Raw genomic sequence first — 27,598 nt, forward strand, 5'->3', positions numbered from 1 at the left:
ATCAGATGGCAGCCAGCATTCCCAAGGATCAATGACCTTCTAAAACGGCAGGTGGTTAGACATTCCCAGGAGGGAGGGAGAAGGTGCTGTACAACAAGCGGGAGTCTTCCAAGAGCGAAAGTGCCTTTCCATTCACGCAAGAGCTCTTTGGATCCAGGCCAGCATCTCCATACCAGAAACCTTTTGGCTCACCACCTTAACAACGTCGGCATCAAAGCGGCCAAGAGTCACTTGTAAACATGAAGCAGTAGACCAGGCATAGGAGTTGCCTCTAAGTGCCACACAGGAGACTAGTTTCTGAGGAGCTCACAGGAGAGGTCACAGTTTGTAGGAGAGGTCTGCTTTTCAGTGGCCTTTCTGTTTGATCAGTGCTGAATTTTGACATTAAATCCCTGCCCCCAGGGGCCGCTTTACATCCATTTAAAATTAAGTTGTGCTACATGTGGTTACTATAATAATAATTTCTTTATACCCGTCCCATCTGGCTGGGTTCCCCCAGACACTCTGGGCAGCTCCCAACAAAATATTAAAAACGCGATAAAACATCAAACATTACTCATTGCAATGGGTCACTCCTTTCTGACAATGCTGGATTTTTCTTTTCCTCTGGGCTTTACTATCCAATTCTGCTGCTGTTTTAGTTGCCACTTTCAGTGATGGTTTAACAGGGGTTGCTTTTAGTGTTTCTGCCCCCTTTTTCTGCAGGTCGCTCCAGGTATCTACGGGTGGAAGAGCCAACTACAACCAAGAATAACTATAAATATAAACCTGAGGTCATTTGTGGCCATCTGTTTGCTCACACTGCAGACCCGGCATAGGCAAATCATCCCTAGCTAACAGGACCAGTGGTCAGGGATGATGGGAATTGTAGTCCCAAACATCTGGAGGGCCGGATTTTGCCTATGCCTGCTGTAGATAGACTCCTGGTGTTGAATGAGTTTGGGGTAGGGACAGACACAAGACAGGTGTTGTTGATGGCCTACGACTATGGCCCCGACCATTGGGTCACAGGTTCCTCATCCCTAGCTTAAGCCAAAAGGCTGCCCTTTCTTGTTTTTTTTTTGGGGGGGGGCATGATGGGACCTTGTTCAAACCTGGGTGGGGGGAGAAATCCAACCTTTAAAACAGAGTGGAGAACCTGTGTCCCTGCCTAGATGTTGTTGTACTCCAATTCCCATCGGCTCCAGCCAGCATGGCCAACGGGGCAGAGACAATGGGAGCTGTAGTTCAACGGCACCCGCAGGACACCACGATGGCTACCCCTCCGCCTTAAGATGCAATGGGAGACATTCAGAGCCAGACTCGTTAATAGCAACTTTATTGGTTTCACTGGTGCAAATTCATGATACGGAGCAGAACTGTGTAATGCGTTCCCCCACCCCTCTAAATTTTACAGTAACAAAGGTTATACATAGAACTATATAGAGACCACAATTCATCTATTACTTTTCTCCACCACCTCCTCCTCCTCCTCAATACTATGCGGAAATAAAGTTTCCTTGATAAATATCGCCCTGTGCACAATGACTGGCCCTCCACCGTGGGTCACAGAGCCTCCATATGCAAAATATAAACTTCTGAATTTAATTTTTAAGCATGGTGCTTTACAACTCCAAAAACATGCATTAATATATTCTAGTTTTTAAGAGGGGTGGGGGAGGGATAGGAGGGAAGAAAAATCTGACATAACCTCAGGGGGTAGGGAGGGGGGAAAGGGTAGAAGCAGAATCCAACCTATAAAGAAAATGAAAGCTCTCTGTAAAAACTAACCAACACCCCCCCTACCTATTAACACTTGCAGATGGAAAGCCAGGTTAGGACATTAAAGGTTTCTGAACTGGGGGGGGGGGGCAGAGAAGAGAAGTTATCTAAGACAAATTAGAATGCAAGAGAGGGGGGGAGAGAGAGGCAGGGGGAGGCATTGCCACATGGATTTTATTTATTTATTTTTTTAAAAAGGAAGTAATGACTTCAGCCATGCTAATTTTTCTGATGGTCTCTACAGAGCTGCTGGTCCAAGAAGTTTGGGGGGGGGGGGAAGAAACCTGGTAGAAGTGGTGAACGCAAGTGCTTGGAAGCAAAGCGCTGAACACGTCGCACATACATGCCAAGTACAGAAATGAAAGCAAAAAAGGGGGAGAGAGAGACAGAGAGAGCAGATAGCCTAACTTGGCACTTCCGAAAGGCACAAATCTATGAAAACTCTAGCATCGCCGTAATAAAAACAAAAGCCAGGTACTGTGTTGCAAATGGAAAGGTGATCCGGTTGGGTGTGGTGCAAACACACAGGAGGCTCCCCCTCTATATGACCAGCCCTTCGTAGATGGGGCCCTCCGACTCGGGGGACTCTCTCCTCAAGCGCAGGTGCTCCAGCGTGTTGTGAAAGTGTTTGTTGATCTGTTCCGTTTCCTCGGTCGATTCAAGGTTAGGGAGGTCTTCCCGGATTTTCTGTATGAGCTGATTCAAAACCTGAATTGTCACCTGAGAAAGGAAAAGAACCAATGAAGCCCGGCGTGTGAAAAAAACAGGAAGTCAGAACCTTTGATCAGAAGGAAGAGAGCAATGTACCGTATTTTTCGCTCTATAAGACACACTTCCCCCTCCTGAAAAGTAAAGGGAAATGTGTGTGCGTCTTATGGAGTGAATGCAGGCAGGAGGCTCTCCTCAGCGCTCCCTTTAAAGAGCCCCGTGGAGCATATGTGCGGCTCTTGGGGGCTTTTCCCCAAGGAGGGGAGCGCGGCTCTTGGGGGAGACTTCATCCCACTGCCCGGGAGAGGCTTCGCGTGGCTAAGCCAGAACAGCAAGAGGCTATCCCAGAAGCCGGATCCCTCTTGCTGTTCTGGCTTCTGGGATTCAGATTATTCTTTTTCTTGTTTTCCTCCTCCAAAAGCTAGGTGCATCTTATGGTCTGGTGCGTCTTATAGAGCGAAAAATACGGTATATAACGAAGGCAGGATGCAGAAGGCAGCTGGGTTTATTAGTCCATGGAACTAGTCGCCCAACTGAACCATGCAGCGGTTCCTGCCCTGCAACCTACTTTGAAGAACAGCTCTATAGAAACAGATAAAATAAAAATATTCTGGGTGCTTCCCAGTCAAGAAATCGGTAGCTGCAGATAAGCTACCCTGCAACTATTTTTCCTCGCAGTGCTTGGGACTAAGATGATCAGGGGCGGTATTCAACTACATAATTGAATTAGCTCCAACGCCCCCCCCCATGCTCCTCCCTTCCCCCAATGCATGCCCTGCAGTCCCCTAATCTGGCTATGAAGGGTTGGGGGAGCCCCCAGAACAGATTTAGGGGGTGGCACAGGGGGAGGGGACAAGGCTCTGCTGCACACGATGAAATCTGGACACTGGTGTAATATTTTGCCTAGCGCTATGTTGAACACAACTCTTAAGTAACTACATAAATCAGGGATAGGGAATCTGCAGCCTTCCAGATTGTGCCGGACTCTGACTCCTATCATCCCCAGCAACTGGACACACACACACATAGCACTACTCTGTAGGTCTGCAGCCACACTGCAAAACAGCTCCACAAGGCAGGAACTCGCTGCCAGTGTGGGTGGAGTGTTTAATGCATTCCCTCCATCACAGCTGCTTTTCCCATGCAGGGTCTTCGACCGGCTTGTGAAATACCCAGGATCTCCAAAAGATGGAAGGGGAGCAGAGGGAAAACTCCACTGCTATTCAGAGGAAAACGCGGAGCTGTTTATCAAGTATTTATTTAGACTGGGGGGGGGGGCCTGCAGTCTTCCAGATGTTGCTGGACTCCAGTGCCCATCTGTCCTAGCCAGTTTGGAAGGCCAACAGGCAGGGATGATGGGAGCTGTAGTTCAGCAACATCTTGGAGGCCACTGGCATCCAAGCCCAGCCTTCCTCACTGAGAAGACCTCCAAACCCATGTGCTGTTTCGGCACTCTTCCGCTTACCGCATCGTTCTCTTTTTCGTAGAAGTAGATGTATCTGTTGAGAATTTCTATGAAGAGCTGGACTTGGAGAGAGGGGTCCATGCACTGATTTGCTATTTTTAATGCCTTTTTCAAGCACTCCATGACTCTCTTCCCGCCGTGGAGCTAAGCACCAAACAGAAAAGAGCTGGTCAGCATTTCCCATATATCCAAGTCTTACTTTCTTGGGGCACAATGTACCCCGTTCCTGCTCTCACCCCACTGCAACTGCAACTGAGCCAGCAAGTCCCAACTGCATGCAAATAGCTACACAGTCACTGTCACCACCAACTTGTTTTTCCACCTCCAACCTATGAGCATTTACTCAGCTTAGCCCAGCCATATTCAACGGGGCTCTTTCGCAAGAAACTATTTCATTTAGTACAGGAGTGGGGATCCTTTTTCAGCTTCAGTGTTCACCTCGGCCCATGAAGTTATCCAAAGCCAGAGGGGCCACATTCCTTTCCAGGGAACCTGGTGAGAGCCACATTCCAGCACTGGGTGGGACCAGAGGCAACAAAACATAGCTTGGTAGAGTACAGCGAGCACACACTGCCCTTCTCTAATCCCCCACTGTTCAGGAAAGCCAAAGTTGAGAGCTCAAGGACACATTCCTCCCAGGCAAAAAGCACTCAAGAGGAGAGTGTGGAGGAAGACTGGTGAAAGGTGTAGTCTGGGGAGAGTCCCAATGGCCAGAAAGAGAAGCCACAAGGGGCACTTTTGGTTCCCTACCTCTGACTGAAGCACATTTCGATTCCCACCTTGCTTCCGTCATGAAACTCAAGGCAGAGAATGCGAGGTTACCAGGCAGTCTATCATAGGGCTGGGAGATACTGATGTATCATCCAAAACTGGTTTGAAGCCCATATTGTGATATCGGTTTTGTAATTTTTGACCGGGGAATATATCACAAATCATGACGTGTGTGTGTGTGTGCTATGCAAAATCACGACATGGGGAAAACTGTGAAGCAAGCCAGCACCTCTACACAGCTCCATTCTTATTTCAGACGCTGTGATATATCAGTTTATCACAATGTTTAGCTGGTGATATATCGCAATGTTGAATACCAGGAATCACCCAGCCCTAGAGTCTGTCATCCAGGCATAGATCAGACTCACACCTGCTTAACTTCAGAAAGTTTGCCTTTAGACCACAGAGTCAGAGAATGGCAGAGTTGAAAGGGATGCAAGTAGTCATCTATAGTCCAACCCCCGCAACGCAGAAGTGTCTTGGGACCACGCAGAGGACCACAGCCCTCGACACACGGACAACCCCTCAAATCCAAGTCAGAATCAGCATCAGCAAGTGGAAAGGTTGGGCAGATTCTGGGACAGTAGCTGACTCCCACCCCACCCCAGGAGCAGGGCCAAGCAGCTGCTGTGCTTCCTGGAGCTGATGGAAGAGCTGCGGTCCAAGTCACTCCCTCACCTCCTCTCCGTTCTTGTCCATGTTCCGGCCGGACCAGAAGAGATGGGCGCAGGTGCTGACAGCTCGGCACTGATCCGGCTTCTTCAGCAGCTTGGAAGCCGCCAGGGCGCACTGGGTCCTCAGGGGCTCGTGGTTCTCCTCGCCAAAACATTTCATCCGCTCAAATGTCCCAATTATCAAGGTGATTGCAGCCAGCTGGGCTTTTGAGTCACTGATTTCGTCTTCGTACAGAGAGAATGCCTGATTCAGAAGAGAAATGAGGGAGGACGGACAGCCGGAAGTTTTGATTACTGGCTTTGTGGCAATTCCTGGCTTTCACAAAAACAAACAAGCGAAGAAAGCTAGAGCTCTCAGCTCCCTGGAACATGAGAGAAGGGGATGTTCAAGATGACTTTCTACAGCAGGAATGGGGAATCTGTGGCCCTGCAGCTGTTGCAATTTCCATGATCCCTAGCCAGCAGGAGCAGTGGTCAAGGATGATGGAAACTGTAATCCAAAAACAGCTGGAGACCCAAGTTTGGGAAACCCTGGCCTATATGATCCCCTCACACCACTTTTGTTTAGGACAAGCCTAACTCAGGTGTTTTATAAAGTTGATGAGAGTTCTAATCTGTTTTTAGTCTATTGTTATTTTAAATTATTAGTCGTAAAGTATTGCTAGTTGTAAAATATTGTCAACTTTTCTTAGTGATCGTGTCATTATTTTATCTTTGGTAAACCACTTTTGAGGGTTGTTGTTGTTGTTCTCCAATCCAGCGATGTACAAATTTTATGAAATAAATAAAAGTGTTTGCATGGCACTTTGGAGGACGAAGTACTTCTCTGATGACTCGATGCCATGCTTCTGGCCAGTCTCCTAACATACTGTCTAGTACATAGCTGTCAACTTCTTTCTTGCAAGGAATCCTATTCGGAATAAGGGAATTTCCCTTTAAAAAAGGGAAACGTTGACAACTATGGTCTAGTAGCACATCTTGCTCTGCTTCGTAGGATCAATTTCAGCTGGATCTCCTTGCCAGGAGAGGGTGGCTATACAGGGTCTTTTGTACTTTTCAGGGAGAGCGGGGAATGGGTTGAGCACCTGATTCCCATGTGCGAAGTCTCTGCTTCAGTCCCTGAAATCTCTGGATATTAACGATGGGGGTGGAGATGCTCCTTCAGATATACTGGACCGAGGCCGCTTATATAAGTTTATAAAATTATGCATGCCATGGAGAAAGTGGATAGATAAAAAAAAATTATCCCTCTTTCCAGCTGGACTAGTGACTATATAACACCGGTCCTGAAAGACCTACATTGGTTCCCAGTACATTTCTGAGCATGATTCAAAGTGTTGGTGCTGACCTTTAAAGCCCTAAACAGCCTCGGACCACTATACCTGAAGGAGCATCTCCACCCCCATCGTTCTGCCCAGACACTGAGGTCCTGCGCTGAGGCCTTCTGGTGGTTCCCTCACTGCAAGAAGTGAGGTTACAGGGAACCAGGCAGAGAGCCTTCTCGGTAGTGGCGTCAGATGTCAAAGGAAATAAAAAACTATCTGACTTTTAGAAGACATCTGGAGTTTTTAATGTTTGATGCATTACTGTATTTTAATATTCTGTTGGGAGCCACCCAGCCAGATGGGTGGGGTATAAATAATAAATTATTATTACTATAATTATGTAACACTAGAACTCATGGATGTACAATGAAACTGGGTGCTAGAAGATTCAGGACACATAAAAGGAAGTACTTTATGCAGTGCATACTTAATCTACGGAACACCTTCCCATAGGAGGCAGTGAGGGCCGCCAACTTGGATGGCTTTAAAAGATAAGAAAATTCATGAAGGGCTATTGATAGCTACTGGTGAGAACAGGATGCTCTCCAGGAGAACACTAATTAGGTCCTTATTCAGTTATGGCTCTCGATCCGGCACAGGGTTCAACCCCATAGAATAAGCATGTGCAACTCTGTTATCAGACCAGTCTACACATCAAACTTATGTTTTTGGAAGGAATGGGAAGAAAAACCGTTGCCGAGCTCACCTGGGACATGAATTCGTAAGCCACCGTTTCATGGTTCTCAAACCCGATCTCTCCTGCTGCCAGCGCCCCCTGGAGGAACAGCCGCAGAGGGAGCTCTGCCAGCTCGGCCTTGATCAAAGCGCTGATCGTCTGGTGCGCAAACGAGAAGATCTTCTGGCATTTCTTTTCCCATTTGTCATCCTAAAAGCGGGGGGGGGGGGGGACGACAACGCCAAGACATCAAAGGAAAATACTTTGTCACAAAAGTACGACAGAAAAAAGAAGCAAACTTGGTAGACGAGGCCAAGAAGAGGGCTCCACTTAACATTTCCACATTTATCTGCAACAAGAACTGGAATTCCGCAACCTGAACAAATTACAGTGGTACCTTGGGTTAAGAACTTAATTCGTTCTGGAGGTCCGTTCTTAACCTGAGGTACCACTTTAGCTAATGGGGCCTCCTGCTGCCACCGCACGATTTCTGTTCTCATCCTCAAGCAAAGTTCTTAACCCGAGGTACTCTTTCTGAGTTAGCGGAGTCTGTAACCTGAAGAGGTACCACTGTATGGAAAACCCAAATCTGTGAATATTTATATCCCACCAGAATGGAACCCAAGATGACAAGGGTTCCAGTTCCATATAGACAGGCTCAAGGAAGCTGCTTCTTGTTCTCGCTCTATTCGCCATGGGGGAAGGGGCGGTTCCTGAAAGTTTTAAGATATTTAACCCTTGATCACTGAACATGTCTCTCTCCCTCTCTCTTTAAGCACTTCATCTCTTGCAGCTTGCCATTTTACTGTCCTCTTACTCAACTGTTTCTACCCAAACCCCATCTAATGGAGGATAAAGGCCACTGACGGCTGCTACCCATGATGGCTATGCTCTGCCTCCACTTTCGGAGGCAGCAATGCTTCTGAATACTAGTTGCTGGAAGCCACAGGAGAAGTGTGTGCTCTGGTACTTGAATCCTACTTGCAGGCTTCCCAGAAGAAGCCTCTCCCTGCTTGGCCACCATGAGAACAGGATGCTGGACTAGATGGGCCACTGGCCTGATCCAGCACTGCTCTTCTTATGTTCTTAACAGAGGAAAAACCTGTCAGGATTTGCATCTTGGGCTCAGTTCACTCACCACTTTAGAATTCTCCTTATAGCGGAAAGCGAGCTGGTAGGCAGCAAAGACCAAGGGAGGCAACGTGAAACGGATGCGCTGGTTTCCTCCCGCACCAAAGTGTTTCCGGGCCGTGTTTAAAATCTAAATCAAGAGAATATATGTATCACACGATGATATGTCCATAACTGACGGGAGGCAAGATGGGAGGCGCCACCCCCCCTTCCGAAAAAACCAACCCCCTGCTTTATGAACTAAATAACAGGCATCAACTTGGCTTTGAAAGATCCCTGCAAGACCGGGGGGGGGGGGGAGTTACCTCCCACCTCTACAATTCCACGATTCTACAAGTCAGCAGGCAATCTTATTTGCCAATGTGCAAGCACAAGAGAAAGATGGCTACGGAGGAACCACAGCAAAGCAGGTTCTTTGCATACAGGTTCAGTCCTCAACCCTTCCAGTTTAAAAGAAGTATCAGGTTTACTTCCTTCACACATCGCAGAGTTAAAACTGTGGGACTCCCTCCCACAGGAGCTAAGGATGGCCACCAACTTGGATGGAAGAAGGAGGAGGAGGAGGAGAGTTTGGACTTGATATCCCGCTTTTCACACCCCTTAAAGCAGCGGTTCTCAACCTGTGGGTCCCCAGATGTTGTTGGACTACAACTCAACATCACCCCTGAGCTCTGGCCTTGCTAGCTAGGGGTGATGGGAGTTGTAGTTCAACATCTGGGGACCCACAGGTAGAGAAAGGCTGCCTTAAGGAGTCTCAAAGCGGCTCACAATCTCCTTTCCCTTCCTCCCTGACAACAAACACTCTGTGAGGTGACTGAGGCTGAGAGACTTCAGAGAAGTGTGACTAGCCCAAGGTCACTCAGCAGCTGCATGTGGAGGAGCGGATACGCGAACCCGGTTCCCCAGATTACGTGCCCACTGCTCTTAACCACTACACCACGCTGGCTCTCTTCAAACAAAGATTTGACCAATCCATGGAGGAGGGGGCTATTGAGGGCTGATGACTATGCTCTGCCTCCACAGTTAGAAGCAGCAACGCTTTTGAATGGCAGTTGCTGGGAATCACAAGTTAGGATACAGTTGCTTTTGCACTCAGGAGTGTAAAGCAAGGGCCACTAGGGAGTGTGGTCAAGGAGGGGGGGTGTGGCCTGGGGAGAGCCCCAAGGGTCAGAAAGAGTGGTTGGGGGGCTGCATTCAGCCCCTGGGCCCAAGGTCCCCCACCGCTGAACAGCATCTCTTTGAAGCAGCCCCACTCCAACGCTTTAAAGAAGCCATACCAGGTACTGCTGATCAGGATCGTCGGAACGGAGGAGGTGAATAAACCTGCCCACGAGGCCCTGTTCGTCTGCAAAATCCTCGGGGTCTGGATCCTCAGCCGGCTGGTCTGGCTGGTCCTGGATCAGCGTCGACACGAGGTTCATGATGGCATCTACCTGCAGGAGGCGGAGGATAAGGGCAGTGAGGCCCAGCTCATGCTCCCTGCAGCTCAGTATGCAACGCCTACTGGCCTGGATCAAACAGCCACGAACCAAAAGGTTTTAGGCAGGCACCGAAAGAAATACAACTAAGGTATTCACGTCAACAGGGAGGGGGCAGTTCTGAAGTCCGGATGCTGCCAACTCCATTACGCTCTTTCCCTACCTGGTCTTGGGAGACGATTTCCGTGTTGTAATCCAGCACATTGCTGAGCACGTAACAACTCATGCTCTTCCTGGACTCGTAGTCAAAGTACTCAAAGAGCGGGTGGAAATGTTTCAGTTTCAAGACAGTCAGGACATTGTTGTAGGTGTCGACCGGGATCTTCAAGAGCCTTGTCAGCTCCTTGGATACAGCGCTGCTTGTGGCGATGCTAAAAAAAAAAAAAAATGAATTAAGAATTAAGCAGGCAACAATGGATTGGCACGTATCAAGTTTCCTATAGTTTAGGACACAGGTGAAGCAGAGGAGGGATCAGGATCTGTTGGTAGATTTCTGGGTGATTTTCAGCAGAGCAGCAAAGGATTTCTTGACTCCCAGTTGTTTTCTTAACAGGAACAAAGTGACTCCATGCCCCCAAATTATATTACTGAAATAAAGGTCGCCTAGGAGTAAACCAGGAGTAAAAACATGAGTATGGAAGGGCTATGAGCACTCTGGTACTCTCACAGAATTGAAGAGTTGGAAACGACCCAACAGCAATTACCCTCAAAGTCCTCCTTAATGTTTAGTTGGAATCTCTTTTCTTGTCATTGGTTCGGGTTCGACTCTCCGGAGCAGCAGAAAACAAGCTTGCTTCATCTTCCCTGAGACAACCCTTTGTATATTTAAAGATTACTACACTACCACTTCTCAGACTCCTTTTCTCCAGGCTAAATATCCCCAGCTCCTTTAAATGTAACCCCATGGGGGCTTGGTTTCCAGACAAGTTTGGTTTCATAAACCAGTTTCCCTAGGCTCAATATTCTTTTCTTTCTTTTTTTTACTTCTACAGTGACGAATGCCTCGCAAGACGGAAAAACCCGCTAGACGAAAGGGTTTTCCGTTTTTCGATGCGCTTCGCAAGACAAATTTCCCTATGGGCTTGCTTCGCAAGACGAAAACGTCTTGCGAGTCTTGCGATTTTTTTCGCTCCCCCCCTTTTTTCTAAGCCGCTAATAGCCTTTTAGCCGCTAAGCCGCTAAGCTTTTAATAGCCGCTAAACCGCTAATAGCGCTAATCCGCTAATAGGGTTGCTTCGCAAGACGAAAAACCGCTAGACGAAGAGACTCGCGGAATGGATTATTTTCGTCTTGCGAGGCACCACTGTACTTCATTCTTTTGCCGCAGGAGCCACTCAAGGGCCCTCTGGCTTCCGGAGAAAAACAACAAATGGATTCCACCCCCTGGCCCTGCTTTTGGAAGTTGACATCTCAGGAAAATAGAGGGGGGGAAACAGCAGAAACAGATCTAGAAGCAAAGTGATATTTGCCCAATGCAAACATTTAGACCTCCTGTTGTCAAGGTTCAGCCATTCAGCAACAATTCATTGTTAGGACAGAACCATCTGCTGCACTTGGAAGAAAAAGAGCCAGGCCAATTTAGCCAGGCAGACTTAATTGGTTTCGGTCCCCTTCCGCCCACCACCCCCAATTAGCAGGGAGCGCGGCCTGCTCTGCCGCGAGCCAGACAGCCTCCACTCACTGCTCCAGGTTCAGCTTGTTAAAGATTTCCACCGTTGTCTCCAGCACTTTGTCGACATAGTCAACACGATCCGGGTAGCACTTCATCGCCAGGTTAATGAGAGAGACCTGAAGCGACACCACGTCCTCCGAAGGCATATCTTGTCTAGACTGGAGTTGCGGACACCGCGGGGAAAATAAAGAGGAGATCTGCATGTCAGGCGGCTGCAGAAAGGGCACTTGCATTTATTACATTTATAATTCACGCACAGACACAGGGCAGCATTGATGGGGGACGGGGGGACGGGACAGGTGCTCTCTCCTTCAGACGCTGCTCAGACCCAGGCTTGTGCAACTTCTGCAAGATGTCCACGTCAAAGGCCTACACGCATCGGAACTGGAAGAGGCACTCGTATGGAGACTCTTTTGGATTCCCAAATGCCTTCTTAACACACACAAGCACTGCTGAGGCACTCAGACAGATGTATAAGGGTGCAAAATGGGTTAAAGGTAAAGGGACCCCTGACTATTAGGTCCAGTCATGGCCGACTCTGGGGTTGCGGCGCTCATCTCGCTTTATTGGCCGAGGGAGCCGGCATACAGCTTCCGGGTCATGTGGCCAGCCTGATTAAGCCGCTTCTGGTGAACCAGAGCAGCGCACGGAAATGTCGTTTGCCTTCCCACCGGAGCGGTATCTATTTATCTACTTGCACTTTGATGTGCTTTCGAACTGCTAGGTTGGCAGGAGCTGGGACCGAGCAACGGGAGCTCACCCCGTCATGGGGATTCGAACCGCTGACCTTCTGATCAGCAAGTCCTAGGCTCTGCGGTTTAACCCACAGCGCCACCCGCATCCCCACTGCAAAATGGGTTGGGGTGCATAAAGTGAGTCCCAACACCAGCTCCTCCGTCCCAACCTTTCTGCATTAAGCAGTCATGGACCCTAATTGCAGAGAGGCTTTTCATAGACGCACAAGACTGTGGAATTGGAAGTGCACCAAAGGGTCATCTAGTCCAACCCTCCCCTCAGAACAGTGTTTCCCAAACTTGGGTCTGTTTCTGGACTACAACTCCGACCACCCCTAGCTAGCAGGACCAGTGGTCAGGGATGATGGGAACTGTAGTTCAAAAAACAGCTGGAGACCCAAGTTTGGGAAACACAGGCTTAGAAGAATCTTTCAGATTTTCCCGTGCAACGCAAGGAAGCTAGGATGGAGCCGATAATAATAATATAATATAAAATGATTACTTATACCCCACACATCTGGCTGGGTTTCCCCAGCTACTCAGGGAGGCTTCCAACAAAAGATTAAAAATACATTAAAACATCAGTCATTAAAAACTTCCCTAAACAGGGCTGCCTTCAGATGCCCTCGACACACTTCATCAGGAGCAGGAAACCTCTGGACTGCAGGCCATATTTGGCCCACCACACCTCCCCATTTGGCCTGTGAAGTTGTTTCAGGTAAGCCACACCCACCAGCCCTAAACCTGATGTCATGCATGACACAAGAGGTGGGGGCGGTAGGTGCCACTTTGAAGGGTCTCCGAAGCCCACTGCAAGGACCGGGAGGAGACCCAGCCCAGTAGCCACTTTTGACTAGCCAATCGTCAGACTCAGCAGCTGCACTTGTGGACTACCCAGAGTTAGTCCGATTTTTAAAAAAACTGCTGAGGGAAGTGGCCGCACTCTCCACTTACCTGTATGACAGTAGCCACCTGCTGGGAGAAAATGTCGAAGAGCTTAATGTCAGCAGGGATCCCTGGCCCATCCTCTCGGTGAGCAAAGAGCGCAAGCCTAAAGCCGTGGAAAGGAAGTTTGGGGAAATGTGATTTGCAGGCCAATCCTACTCATAAGCAATACCCACCGAAGCTCTTTCCCAAGTCAGGGTGCTTGAGAGCTGGGGCGTTAGCATCTACTTCCTCTCAAAGTAAAATCTAGGTTTCTAGAGCGTACAGACATCCTATATTTAAAATATATCCAATGCCCATTTAAGAGCACATTGCTTCCACTGAAGAATCCTGGGAGTCGTAGTTTGTTAAGTGTACTGGGGATTGTAAGTCTATGAGGGGGAACTACACTTCCCAGAATTCTTTGGAGCGGGAAATCAGTGCTTCCAGTATGTGTTGAATGCACTTTAAATGTATGGTGAGCAGCCGCCTTACAATTCCTAGCCCCTGTGGACATTACATTAGGAAGCATTACATCAGTACGTGTGGCCCTTCAGATTCTTGGACTATAGTTTGCATCATTCCTGAAAACCTCAAAAAAGGCTACCACACCGCATTCTATGAGTTGCTCCTCGAAGTCAAGTCGCAACTGTATTAACAGTGTTAAGAAAAAGGAAACAAACTTGCAAGACGTTTTCGTCTTGCGAAGCAAGCCCATAGGGAAATTCGTCTTGCGAAGCAGCTCAAAAACCGCAAAACCCTTTCGTCTAGGGAGTTTTTCATCTTGCGAGGCATTCGTCTTGCGGGGCACCACTGTAGATGCCAAAAGGATGAACTGGGGGGGGGGGGGAATCTGTCAAGCGCTGGGCTTTTAACACTGGAATTAGAGAAATAAATGGATGGTTTGCACCTGCATCTCTCGCCATTTCAAGCTGCAGAGAGGACTGGATGTTCCAGAGAAATAACCGGGGAAAACACTCAAGCGAGAGAGTACAAAAAGTCACCCAAAGGTTGCCTGCTTCACGTTGCACAAAGGCTTTTCCCGAAGCAATGCAAACCTGCGTGAGTCAGAGAGGTCATCAAAGCAAAGCCACCTCCAAACATACAGGCGCTCAGCTCACTCCGAGCGGCTGAATCACCCATTGCTCCCACACAAATGCACAGCTTATCCCTGTCTGCCATGCAAAAGCAAACGTTTGCCAATATTGAAAAGGCAATCAGCTTTATAAACACAGACACCAATGCACCCACACACATTTCTCGGAAAGATGCTGATAACGCTGCCATCCGAGCTTGTATCCAACGCTAGACAGACCTACTTGGAAGAGTATGAGCATGACTTAATTGGGGTCCATTCTTTTCAGTAGGTCTACTCTGAGTAAAGCTTAGCTGGATGCAACCAACAACATAAAAGAGGTGTCTGATGGATCGGGCCCATGGCTTCATCTAGCCCAGCGTCCTACCGGATGCCTGCAATGGGAATCCAGCAAGCTGGACCAGAACACAAGAGCCGTCTCCCCTCCTTAACTGGCATTCAGAAGCACTGTTGCCTCCAACCACAGCTATCCATCTGCAGAAAGGGAAGGGAAAAGGCAAGAGGGAATGGCAAAACTCTGCTTCGACATCTCCCAAACCACCATGCCAAAACCTGCAAAACAGGCATGGCTGGCTGGCTTAACAATCCATGTGAAATTCAACCTTCCTGTTGCCTCTATGCGTCTTAATTTCTTCTGCCCTCCAAGCACCCAAACCCAGCAATACCCTTTTCTGACAACAGCACATGCCCCAATCCTGTTAGCAAGCTGTCGGCATGGACAAGAGCCTTTGCTGGCTTGCAGACATCCTTCCCTCCTCCCTATCTTCCTCCCTGCCAACAGCACACAACTGCTACTGCTTAAAGCAGGGGAGGATAACCTTTTGCAGTCCGGGGGCCGCAGTATCTTCTGGGTAACCTTTTTGGGGCCACATGCAAACGTGGGCAGAGCAAGGGATATAAATTTTACCCTTGCACAGTAGGCTGGTTTCTGCACACGCCCTCCACACAGGCAAGCGAGAAACATGAGACTTCAAGGGCACATTTCAGGCAGGCAAAAATATGCATGGAAGATGTGAAGTAAGGGCAGTGAGGGCTGTGGCCTGGGAAGGCTCCCAAGGGCCAGAGAGAGAGATCCAGAGGGCCACATGTGAGCTTGAGAATCCCTATTCTGGTTTGCCAATGCTAGATCTCTTCTGCCCCCTCCAAAAAACAAAAACAAAAATCAGATAAAACCTCATTTCCTCATGATTTTGCAGAGTGGGCTCTTGAAAAGCACACCTGCTCCAGACAAGCGTTCCACCTGACCTAACCTCCTGTTTTATAATGGCTATTTAAGCAGTTTTAATTGCCGTGCTGTTTTAATTGGCTTGCTTCTTCACACATTTTAATTGTGGGTGTTTATTCTGATGGAATCGTCATATTGTGTATTTTAAATATGCATCTTCATGCTTTGGTTTTATACTTATAAGCCACTCAGAACTCCCTTTGGGAGTTAAGCGGCATATAGCTTAGCAGCAATATGCATTCCCCCCTTAACAAAACTTTTCCTGCAGCCTTTTTGCCCAGCCTTCACTCTGGCTCCTTCTTCTCAGTCTTCTGTTTACTCTACTCCTGCTTCCGCTTTCTAGTCAAACTCCCAGTCTAACTTTACTTCTTACAAACAAGACCAGCTTTTCTTTTTTAACCCCCAACTGTGTGTTTTAATCCCAACAGAAAGCTACACTGTCTATAAGACTTCCCTGGGTTAACTCTTGCCAGACTCCAAAGAAAGGTTGTGAGCATTCCATGACATCACAGGAGCTCCACCAATCACTGGAAGGAATTGTACCAGTGGGGGCTTTTTTTGCTTAAGATAACAAGACTGCATGGAGCAAAGGACCTGGAAACCATTAAGAGAAATTCATAACCGGGAAAAGATAGATAAGCTGTTCTTTCTGAGTGCCTATTGGTTTCCTCCCCACCTGATGTGTCATTAAAATGCTTCCTTACACACCTGTCAATTAAAGCAATGATGATATTCTTCACATTCACATTTTGGTGCAACTCTGCACAGGCTCGTAGAAAAGGGTTCAGGGTCTGGAGGTGAAATTCATCCGGGAAGACCTAGACAGAGCAGTAAGAGTCAGTTGGCTGAGCAGAACAGGGCAATGGTTTCTCTACGCTTGCCATACTTCCCACAGACTCACCACTATGCCCAGTTGCTTCCTGTTTCCTTGGCCCAGAAGAGTCGAAAGGAAGAAACACCCTGCATGCTGTTATGTACTGGCCATGCCACTTAACCAAAGCAGTCTGTAATATCCCTCTGCAGGCTCACCTGTATGATGCACTCCATGAGGTATTCCTGAGCTAAGGCATCCCTGCAGTTAACAACTTGCTCCAATATGCCGGGCAAGACAATCTGGTCAGAAGAAAAAAAGAGCTGTGTGTCAATTCCCTCCCTTGGGCCTTCTGCAAGCTTCCCCGCTTGCTCCCATCTCTAAAATCTATTCCCCACTTAAACACTTCTCCCAGGATGCACGTACCCAGACCCTCCAAGACCCTCATCTGAGTGTTTCCCTCCAAGACTTGGAAGGCTGCTTTTTGACTTGTCCACTCCCCTACCACCAACACAGAACACTTTCTGGAATGAGGCCTGCCTGGTGTCACCACCAAGCTTTCCAACACCAGGTTAAGACTTTCATCTTCACCCCGGCACTTGGACTGAATGTGATCCTGCTGTGTCAAATTTTTATGTTAGTGTTGCTCAGAGTTGCTAGTTTGTTCCCTGTGGAGGCTGCTGGTGGTTTTGCTACTGATTTGTTAAATTTGATGGCTGGTGGTTGATGTTTGATTTTGTGTGGTTTTTAAGTTGTATTCCTAGTTGCCTGGATCAGAGGCTATCAATCTTTCTGAGTCCACGGCTCCCTGGACCAACTACATTCTTTCTGGAGAACCCCTGTAGGGCTCAGGAGCCCAGTTATGTCACCCCTTGCCTGTAGAGCTGGCAGCCCCTCGCCCTTTCTCAAACACCCTCCCTTGTGGAGTGTTCCCTCAGCCATCTCTCCCCTCTCCTTGGGAATCCTCTGAGCAGCTGCCATTGCTGCCCCTGGTCTCTGAGCTGCCCCCCCACCCCTAAGAGAAGTGACTCCTCACACTGCCCCACAGGGGCCTGGGAAGCACCCCCTGGCCAGCCCCAGAGGCACCATTCACCTGGGGAACCTGCAGCCAGGGCTGCTATGACAAATAGCTGTGCAAGCCTTGGGAAGGCAGAAACATGAGAGGGTGTCAGAGGAGGGAGGGAAGGAAAGAGGGACAGAGGCCAGTGTTGCCTGCGACACCCCTGACCATCATTCAAGGAACCCCAGGGTGCCACGACACACTGCTTGAAAACCAATGGCCTAGAGAAAACTCTCTGTTAGGTGACTAACAATCTGAATTAAAAGCTATGACTACTGGGGACAAAATAATATAACTTTATTTTCTGCAGCTGTAAAAAAACTACAACTAACCAATTCATTTTTATTGTTGCTGTTCTTCTTTTTATTATTAATAGCATATTATCACACTGTTTCATGAAAGATTACCCAGAGCAATTTACAAAATAACACAAAAATTAAAACCAAAAGAAAAATCTAAAAACACCTCCATAATGTACATAAAAAGGCAGGTTTAACACAACCCAGTGGTTAAAAGATAAGAAAGGGAGTGACCACAAATATACTTAAACCCCTCCAAATTAAGGGCCCAAAGCCTGGTTGAAAAGGAATGATTTTGCCTAGAAATAGACACAGTGATGGCACCAGGTGTGCCTGAATATAGAAGAGCATTCCACAAGCAGAGAGCCACACCTGAAAAGGCCAACTCAGAACTGGAGCCAAGCCAAGCCAAGAAACCATCTCACCTGCTTATATCTCTCCACATTGACCCCTTCCAGCTGACTCAGCCGAACCAGGTTGGTTCCCACCAGGATTCTCAGCTCCTGCCTCTCGCGCTCCCTCTTCTCTCGGTCACGACTGTGTCCCTGGTGCTGCATTCGCACCCAGAGCTTGTTCATCTCAGCAAAGTTCAGCAGCACAAAGTCCATGGAATCGCTGATGTCCCCGGTCGTTTCTTCGCTGTAAAGTCAAGAGAGCAAGCACTTCCTTTTTACGGGTATATAGGAGGTCAGAGAGGATTTGCTTTCAAGATGAGGGTCAAATCCATTTTTTAAATAAAACAAAGCAGCATCCTCTTTGAACCACGAAGAGAGATGCTCATTAAAAAGAGCCCTCTTTGGGCTAAATATACGCAGCTTGAAGAACCCCTGTCTGGATTTAAACGCACGCTGGGAACCACTCCATTTTAAAAGCCTGTGCCGGATTAGGGAGAAAGCCGCACACTGTATCATACAATTTGCATCTCTTCCAAACAAGATTTGAGTGTCCTTTTCAGCTGTGCTCCTGTACATAGTGTGTCTCTTCCCATAGCTGTGCTGTGCTCCTGTACATAATGTGTCTCTTCCCATAGAAGTGCTCAGCAAGGAGGTTTTGTGCATGACAATGTATCAGGCAATGGGGGTGAAGGGGGGGGGTCCTTTCCTTTCAAGGAAAAGTAGGCAAATAAATCAATACAAACTTACCGTATTTTTTGTCCCATAGGACGCTCTGTCCCATACGACGCACCTAGTTTTTTTGGGGGGAAATAAAGGGGGGAAATTTCCTTTATTCCCCCCCCCAAACCAGGTCGGGGAATAGCGGGATGGCGGCGCTGCGCCTCCCCGCTGTCCCCCGAGCTTGTGGGGCTGGCCAATGTCTGCCCAAAGCACGGGGCACTCTGCTTCAGGGCGCCCCGCGCACCGGGCGGCAGACTGCTATCCACAGCCTAGGGAGCCCTGCGGGAACTCCCGCAGGGCTCCCCAGGCTTGCTGATAGCTTCCTGAAGCCTGGAGAGCAAGAGGGGTTGGTGCGAACCGACCCCTCTCGCTCTCCAAGCTTCAGCGAAAGCCTGTATTCGCCCCATAGGACACACACAGATTTCCCCTTCATTTTTGGAGGGGGAAAAGTGTGTCCTATAGGGCGAAAAATACGGTAGCTTTTGTACAGGAGGCTACTTTCTACACACACACACACAACCCTCTCTATCTTCCATCCAGACAAACAAGAGTCCTCAGAATTCAAGGACACATTCCACCCAGCAGAAAACACTCCAGGAGGGGAAAAGGCAGAGCCAGTGATGGCAGTGCACTCGGTAAGAGTCCCGAGGCCAGAGAGAGAAGGCTAGAGGGCCACATTCTACCCCTGGGGCTGCAATAGAAGATCAGCTCATAACTTTGGAGGGCCAAGCTATTTTGTTTCTTAAACAAGGAACGAAAGCGAAAGAATGCAACCAACTTGCAATGTTCAGCTTCCTGGGAAGCAACTTGCATAGCTGGTAAACGTCCCAAAGCAGAGAGCCAGGTTTCCTCCCTTCCCCTGCCCAACCACGACTTAAGACCATCAGAAGAGCTCTGTGTAAGTGTAGTCTAAAAAATAAGGCTTGAAATGATCCTTGCACAGTTTTGCCCCTAGCAACAAGTTTTCTCCCCAGCAACCGACTTCTCTATTAGACGGGCTCTGAAAGAGGTGCGTGTTACTCTGTCCAGAGCAGACAGGATGGAAGGATTCTCTGTACAGTTTTTTTACTTTGTTTTCCTTAGACCAGCAGTTGTATAAGTTGTAACGCTAACTCTTCAAGTTAAATGTTTTAAGCAGAACTAGAATGGGTGAGATGTTCACTCCCACGTGGGAATTTGCCAGCAGATGAGCTGAACTGAGAAAGAAGATCCTGGAAAACTTTCTGGGCCGCTCTCCAGACAGGAAAAGGAACCTCAAATGATTGGCAAACTGCACGGAAACCCTGTTGAATCAGACCAAGCATCAGCATCTTGGGTCTCAAGAGCTGCTGGAGACTGTGTCTGTGCTCTGGTCCTGCTTGCTAGCTTTCCACAGGGTCATCAGGTTGGCCCACTGTGAGAACAGGATGCTGGCCTGATCCAGCAGGCTCCTCTTATATTCTTAATACAGCCATGGCAGCTAGCAGCCATTGACAGCCTTATCCTCCCATGAATTTGTCTGATCTGCTTAAAAGGCTGCCCAAGTTGGGAGCCATCGCTGTTATCAGAGGTGAAATTGGCAGCTCCTGATTGGACTCTCCATTTACACTCCAGCGTCTTCCATCTTGGAACCAAGGCAGTGCACACAGGGGTCTTAGGTGACCTCTCTTCCAGGTACTAATTGCACCTGCTGCTGCTGGCCTCAGGTGACGTCAGCCCATGCCTGGGGTCCAGACAGCTTTTCTCCAGTGTCTGCCTACCAAACACACGCAACACACTTACGAAAGCTCCACTTCCGCCCCACCAGGCTCCTTACTCTGTCTGTTCCCCATCATCAGGCAAGATGTTCCGCGTGCACTGAAGGAGATAGTTGCGCAGAAACAGGCCCCTCAGAGGATGCTGGACACCACGGCACATTTCCACCAGGTCCTTTAAGATATCCTTCCTGGACTGAGGAAAGGACTTCACGTAGACAACCCCAACGGTTATGAGTAAATATCTAGGGGAGGAGGGAGGAGAAAGTGAAACCATTAAGGATACTTAAGTGAAATCACAGAAGCAAAAGCAACCTGCTCGTACACTGTACTCTCTGGATGTTTTGGACTACAACTCCCATCGTGTGGTTGTTATGGGTGATGGGAGTTGTAGTCTAAAACATCTGTCCAAGTGAGGCCACTTACTTGCGGCCCACCAAACCATGCTCCCTTCTACCACAGGAAAATTTCAGGTGATATGGAAAAGCTACTGCAGTTGCAGAAAGCAGATTACTGGGCCCAGAACACAAGACGTCACCCTCGATTCTTATTTACTTACAGCCGCGGGATGATGTTTCCAGCATACTGCACCAGTTCATAGAGATCCGTCACCTTCCTTCCCTTGGCAAACTCATCCGTCAGGTACACCTCCAGGTAGTGTAGCTCATCGGAGATTGCCATATCTTTTCCTTGCAGTTAAGGATTCAGACTAGAGCAGCAGGTAGGTAATGTGCTGTGTGAGTGGGTGGGTGACTACCCAGAAATACCAAGGGAAAATCAGTAGTCCTTGAAGAGTTCAGAATTTAAAGCAGATGAAGGGACAGCGGGAAGGAAGGCGCTGACATTTCAGAGGGCAAAAAGCTCAAGTCTTCAAGCAGAGATAGCTAGGCAAGAGGAAGAATGAAAGACTTTGAAATCCAATGGTTCCCAAAGTGAGTTGTACCAACCTTTGCAGGTGGTGGGATTACCTAGGAGACAAGGGAGTGGCAGGGAGTGCTGGAGATGTAAATAACTATTAGCTGGTATCAACTTCATCAATTTTGCTGAATTAATTCAACTCAATGGTTCAACTGGATTTTGAATAAATGTGCACGTAAATGTTATTATTTGGAATTTTATTATGTTCTTATTATCCCTAGTGAGTCGTGCAGACCGCTGTTCTGAATGCTTTTAATAGGGATAGGGGCACTAGGGATGAGTTTGTGGAACCAAGGGGGCGGTGGCCTGAAAGTTTGGGAACCACTGCGCTAATCCACCCAACCCTGAGAAATGTAATAAATAATACAGTTCTGGATTCCCTGCATGGGAGCAAGGAGTTGGATCATACAATGAGCAAGAAAATCACTCCCATGGTTCTTCCATCTGCAGGTGTTGTTCCAGGTTCATTCCCTCCCTATCACCATCACCCCAAACAAGACTCAGCTAGCAGCAAGGTAAGTCTCAAGAGGATACAGAGCTCATAATAGCTCTTTGGGGAAAGCATTGAAGTCCGCAGCTCACCAAGCATGTTAGAAGCATGTTTCAGGGCATCCATTAGTTTGTTCTTGTCCTAACAAAACAAAACATTTAAAAGTAAGATTATTGGTCACACATCTCATTTCCCAGTTAGTTCCCCACCAGGCAGTGATTGCCTTTTGTAACTTTCAGGAATATCCAGTGCTCTGGAGGTCAAGGAGCGACCTGCCAATTCACCCTTCCAGAACAACCTGAAATATATTTTTGATATGACGTCCAGGCCACTATTTTGAATAGGCATTCAAAGGCAGTTTTACAGCAGTAAGATTATATCCAAAGATAAATAAAATTGAAACACAAATAAAACAGCAGAAGCTGAAAACACAATATCAGAAATCAATGAATTGAGAAGAACAAGAAATGTAATTTTATGCTTAAGAATGGTTGGAGAGGCAGCCTTTGGGGAAGAATACTCCAGAGCAGCAGCCTGTGGTGTTCTGCATTGCCTTGAAGAGATGGGTCTCCTTGGCAGACCTTAGTAAGTGGTTTCATAGGGGAGATGGCGCTCCTTAACAGACACTGGGCCAGATGTTGCTGTGCTGCAACACCCATCATCAACAACAGCTGGCTGAGGATAATGGGAGCTGCAGTCCAACAACATCTGAGGGGCCTGAGGTTGAAGAACTCTGGGCCCAAACTATTAAGGGAATCAAGCCCCACAGTTCTTACCAAACACCGCTTCATTTGGAAGGATTGGACCTTGACAGCTTGAATGGCTTCATCCAGGAGCTTCTCTTGCTCATCCTGAGGAGACTGCTGTGTAGTCGGCTAGGAAAAAGGGGTAAGGGAAACAGGTGATTACTTCCTAGCAAGAACATGGGAGCAGGAGCTGCTGGGTCAGAGTGATATTCCACCTAGTCCATCACCCCGCTTCCCCCAACCAGAAACCAATCAGAACCCTTCAAGCCCTCCTTGTAGGCTTCTAGGAAGCTACCATTCTCCCCTGCTGTTGCTCCCCAGGAATTCATTTCCACTGGCGTGCGATCTTCGAACAACGCAGGATCCCTATACCTCTGCTGCCTGATGTACATGCTTTCATTTGCTTTATTGGGCTTCATTACTGTATGGTTGGGGATCCACCCTGCAACCTTGTAGTGAAGGGCAGGACTTCTTAAATAAGTAGGTCACATGGCTAAATACCGTTTATACGGTTCCATTCCACTTGGAACAACTCTCCTTTCATAATTGTAGCAGTTCAATCTCTTCTCATAACTGTATATCATACTGTTGTAACCCCACCTAGAACCTTATGGAAAGGGGCGGGGGGGGATCTTTTAAGCCAGCAGCTGATCACCCTCTCCTCCCTAAATTCGTCTAATTCTCTTTTAAAATAATCTGAGTTTAGGTCCCAGGAGCCCATCTCCCGGCAATCAGTTTCTTAAGTTAATTATCCATTGTGGGAGTAAGCGAATGGTGATTTCTTGTGGGACCAACACTACTGGTGATCAGTAATGGAGAATGCTGCACTTAGCTGCCCAAGAGTAGGCAAAGACAACCAGACCCTAGGATCAGCAAGGACCTGGGACTGCAGATGTAAAAGTAGAAAGTCCATTCTGGCCATAGAGAAGCATACTCTCACCCCACCCACCGGCCAAAGAACTGAAGGCTGTGGGGCTGAACGTGCGGCCTTTGTTTGCGCTGTATTGGTGCAATCTGTTGTAAGCCACCTTGAGGATTCCTTGATTGAATGGCAAGATATAAGCACCTCACAGTAAGTAAATAAGGCCCTGCAGAGTGTCAACACATGGGATTTTCTTCCAAGGTAGCGCAAGAAAGTCCGGCCTAGAAAGGATTTCACATGTCTTGCAAAGTTTCCTTGTGTCCATTTAATGAAATGCCAATACAGCCAACTTTTACAATGATTTTATTTTTCTTGGTTACCACATTGAATGATTTACCAAAATCCCAGAAGAACTGTATTTATTTTAGTGTACAAAGCCAATTACGGTATGTTCCGAGTATATTATTTTGAATAATTGTACTCTGTGAAGTACATTTGCTTTTAGAAGTCCATGCTGTTATATTCTCCCCGCCCGCCCCGTATCTTTCAGTAATCTTAAAAAATATATTCTATAGCCATATGTATACTGACAGCTAACAATCATGACTCATTTCCCTCCTTTCTTGAAAGCACGCCCAACACTCTTAGTTTATGTTTTTAAAAGTGTATCATTTAAGACACATTTTCAGGACAACCTGACAATCTAAGTTTTCAAACAATGCAACATAAAACATAAAACACAGTGGAGACCCAAACAGCAAGCTTGTGTCTACTTAAAAAGTAAAGTCCATTTAGTTCACTCACTCTCAGGTGAGTGAGTACAGGGCTGCAATCTAAATATTCTTGTATTCCTCAACTTTGGGTCCCGAGAGGTTGTTAGACTACAACTCCCATCATCCTCAGCTAGCTTAGCCGATCACCAGAGATAATGGGAGTTATAGTCCAGCAACATCTGGGGACTTAGGGTTGAAGAACACTGTCTTCACCCAGCCTTCACCAAACTGGTACCCTTCTGCACAATCGTGCTGGCTGGAGCGGATGGGAGTTGGGAGTCCAAACTGGTGCCCTCCAGATGTTTTGGACTCCAACTCCCATCAGCCCCTGCTGGCATGGTCTAGCTACTCTATGTCAAGGCCTCTGAATGTCCCCATAAGCAAAAGTGTTTCTAGCCGACACCCAGAGACCATTAACCTGATTTGCTTTATTGTACTTTCATATTCTGGAAGCCCCCCTGGGAATTCTGGTGGTGGGGACAAGTATATATCCTTATAAATAAACTATATAAATTACAATAGGCGCCAGATGAATAGAAATGGGGAGGGTTCCAGAAACGAGGATGCCACCCATGTCCTGTCTGATGGTGCAGGCACCAAGAGGAAGACCTCCAATGATGGTCATAACAGCCAGCAAGGCAAACCACCACATAGAATAAGCTGACAAATTAATCATCACTATTGGTCCAGCTATTTCAACAAGCTCCTTGGGTGAAGATGATTTATCGCTGCTCTGATCTGAAGATTATTCATCCCTACCATTTTCAAACACACTGAGAGCTTTTAAGTTCCTCAGCTCAAGACTCAATAGTGTTCCTGACCTCCAACCATCTACCTCAATGCCAGCTTTTCCATGCAGCTGCACAGCCTTGTTAAGTATAATGCAGTCTTCCTCAAAGTGATACTCATCAGATGTTTTGGATTACAAATCCCATCAGCCCCAGCCAGTGCTTCCAAAAGGTGGGGATGGTGGGAGTTGTTGTCCAATAATCTCTGGAAGACTCCATGTTGGCTATCCCAACAGCAGAGGAAGAGGTCTCTTTGGGCTCAAAGAAGGCGCCTTTCCAACAAAAGAATGGTACGTAAGAAAGCTACCCAAATCTAGGAGTTCCTGTTTGCACAAACTTATGTAGGACTTATGGGGTTTTTTGCAATTAGCATATTATCAAACCTGGTTGTTGATCAAGGTAGCTTTTTCATTGCTCTGATAAGGTTAACAATTTAAAAATATCCAGATTTCACATTTGTTCCCCTCTTTTGTAATTTCTGTATCTGCATATGAAGAAGTTTCCATGTACACAAAGCACCCAATGTAAGAGCTGGGAACCTTTGGACCACCAGATGTTGCCAGACCCCCATTTCCCATCAGCCCTACCCTAACCTCTCAGTATTTTAAGACACTGCAAGGCTCTGTACTTACTAGGACACTACTACATAGTGTGGAGCTTACTTCTGAGTAGGCTTCCACAGGATGGCAGCATTAGTCATGAAGGAAGCCACACCTGGGGCTATTTAATGCTTCCCCTTTCTGGAAAAAGTATTTGCCAGCTAAGCAGGACCTTTGCAGCTCCACATGAACTAGAGACTTCCTTAATTCAAATGGTCTTTTAATTTAGCAGTTTAAATTACTTTAGTTGTAGAGTGCAATTCTAAGCACACTTCTTGAAGATAATAAACCCCCATTGAGCTCAATAGTAAACATACTTAGGGTTGTGCTCAACTTTTTTTTAAGTGTGTATCGTGGGGGGTTAAAAAAAAATATATATGTTTTATATTGTACACTGTCCTGAACCTGAAACAAGAGTGGCATTAAAATATTCAGTTATTATTGTTGCATTTTTAATATTGATATGCTTGTTACAGTTATACGTTCGTCCCTTTTCAGAGCCAATCCCTTATAAAGCCATGGAGAAAAATGAACTTTAGAGTACAAAGCACTGAGTGGCTGAAGACAGATGTGTAAGAGATTCTTAATAAGATCACCAGAATTCTCTTAAGGAAAGGCATTAGTAAAAAGTTTGGCAGACATTCTCAACGCCTGAAGTGAAGGGGTCCAAAGAAATATTAACTGGAAAACTTCCACAACTGCGAGGCCACCACCAACAAGGTCTTCTGATCCTAACCAAATTCTCCAGTCAGTACACAAGCACATATCCAAGTCTTGGATTACAGGTAGTATCACAGGAGTGCAGGCAATCTTAAAGTAATTCATTCCCAGCCAATTTAGGATGGCCTTCCCCAACAATGTGCCCTCCCATCAGTCCAGGTCAGCACAGCCGCGCTACCTGGGAATTACAGCCCAAAACATCTCGAGAGCAACAGCGGGGAACCTGCGCTACAACTCCCAAAGCCCTAGCAAGCATGCCCAGTGGCCAGGGATGACGGAAGTTGTTCTTCAGCAACATCTGGAGGGTCAAAGGTCGCCCACACCTGTTCCAGAGGTTGAGGAAAGGCAGGCTTGGGGGGCTTCAAGGTTAATACCAGCCCTTTTGAGTTGCACTGAAAAACACACCTAATCACAGTCAGCACAACTAATCACAAAAGTCATGTCGCGTGTTCAAACCTCCTGTCCCGTTCACTTTTAGGGCCCTGACAGCTTCCTTTGGCAGCAACAGAAGTTCCCCAAGCCGTCTTCAAGATGCAGCCCCACGGAAAGCACATTACAGTAGTCCACCTCTGCAGTTTCCTTTTGACTGCAATGCACCCAAAGAACACTTATCGACGGCTATATAAATAGAACCAATTAACTGATAAGGCTTAATAGAATTAAATGGGGGGGGGGGGACCAGCAGCAGCCAGGCCAACAGCCTTGCCCCATAGAAAGGACTGCAGAGGAGAAGGAGGCCTGAGCAGCCCCTCTTGCCAGGGCGACCCCCACCCACCCCCCTCTTTACCACCCCCTTCTTCTTTTCTTACTCACCATAGTGGCGCGTCGCTCACTGCAACCCCCGCAGCGCTTGCAACAAACCCCCTCCTAGCTAGGCGCCTGCTCAGCCGCCCCCCTACTTCCCACCACTGTCATGTGACAAAGGAAACCCGCTCGGGACCCCGCCTCTTTTTCTTCTACTCTCGCTCCCCATTGGCCGAAAGCCGAAGGGGGAAGACTCCCTTCCGCTGCAGTCATTGGCTCTCGGGAGCGGCAACGGACGCT

The 27,598-nt window shown here is 47.6% G+C and overlaps 1 protein-coding gene and 1 long non-coding RNA gene across 2 annotated transcripts in view; one reads left to right on the forward strand and one right to left on the reverse strand.

Annotated features, from left to right (window-relative positions):
* LOC310711698 overlaps positions 1-27,598 on the forward strand; it is a 264,847-nt gene that overhangs the window by 48,787 nt on the left and 188,462 nt on the right. The window lies entirely within an intron of this gene.
* VPS35 (VPS35 retromer complex component) lies at positions 1,303-27,483 on the reverse strand. The gene is made up of 17 exons (XM_083513620.1): positions 27,368-27,483; positions 22,843-22,941; positions 22,111-22,207; positions 21,218-21,341; positions 20,721-20,903; positions 18,236-18,449; positions 16,670-16,753; positions 16,349-16,458; positions 13,350-13,446; positions 11,671-11,819; positions 10,153-10,360; positions 9,789-9,944; positions 8,519-8,641; positions 7,411-7,590; positions 5,384-5,623; positions 3,935-4,078; positions 1,303-2,481 (listed from the first exon to the last, which is right to left on the reverse strand). The coding sequence occupies exons 1-17, from the start codon at positions 27,368-27,370 to the stop codon at positions 2,302-2,304; spliced, it is 2,391 nt and encodes a 796-aa protein (XP_083369746.1). The 5' UTR covers positions 27,371-27,483; the 3' UTR covers positions 1,303-2,301.

The sequence above is a fragment of the Podarcis liolepis genome (assembly GCF_965112155.1).
Source record: "Podarcis liolepis genome assembly, chromosome: 7".
Taxonomy (NCBI): Eukaryota; Metazoa; Chordata; class Lepidosauria; order Squamata; family Lacertidae; genus Podarcis; species Podarcis liolepis.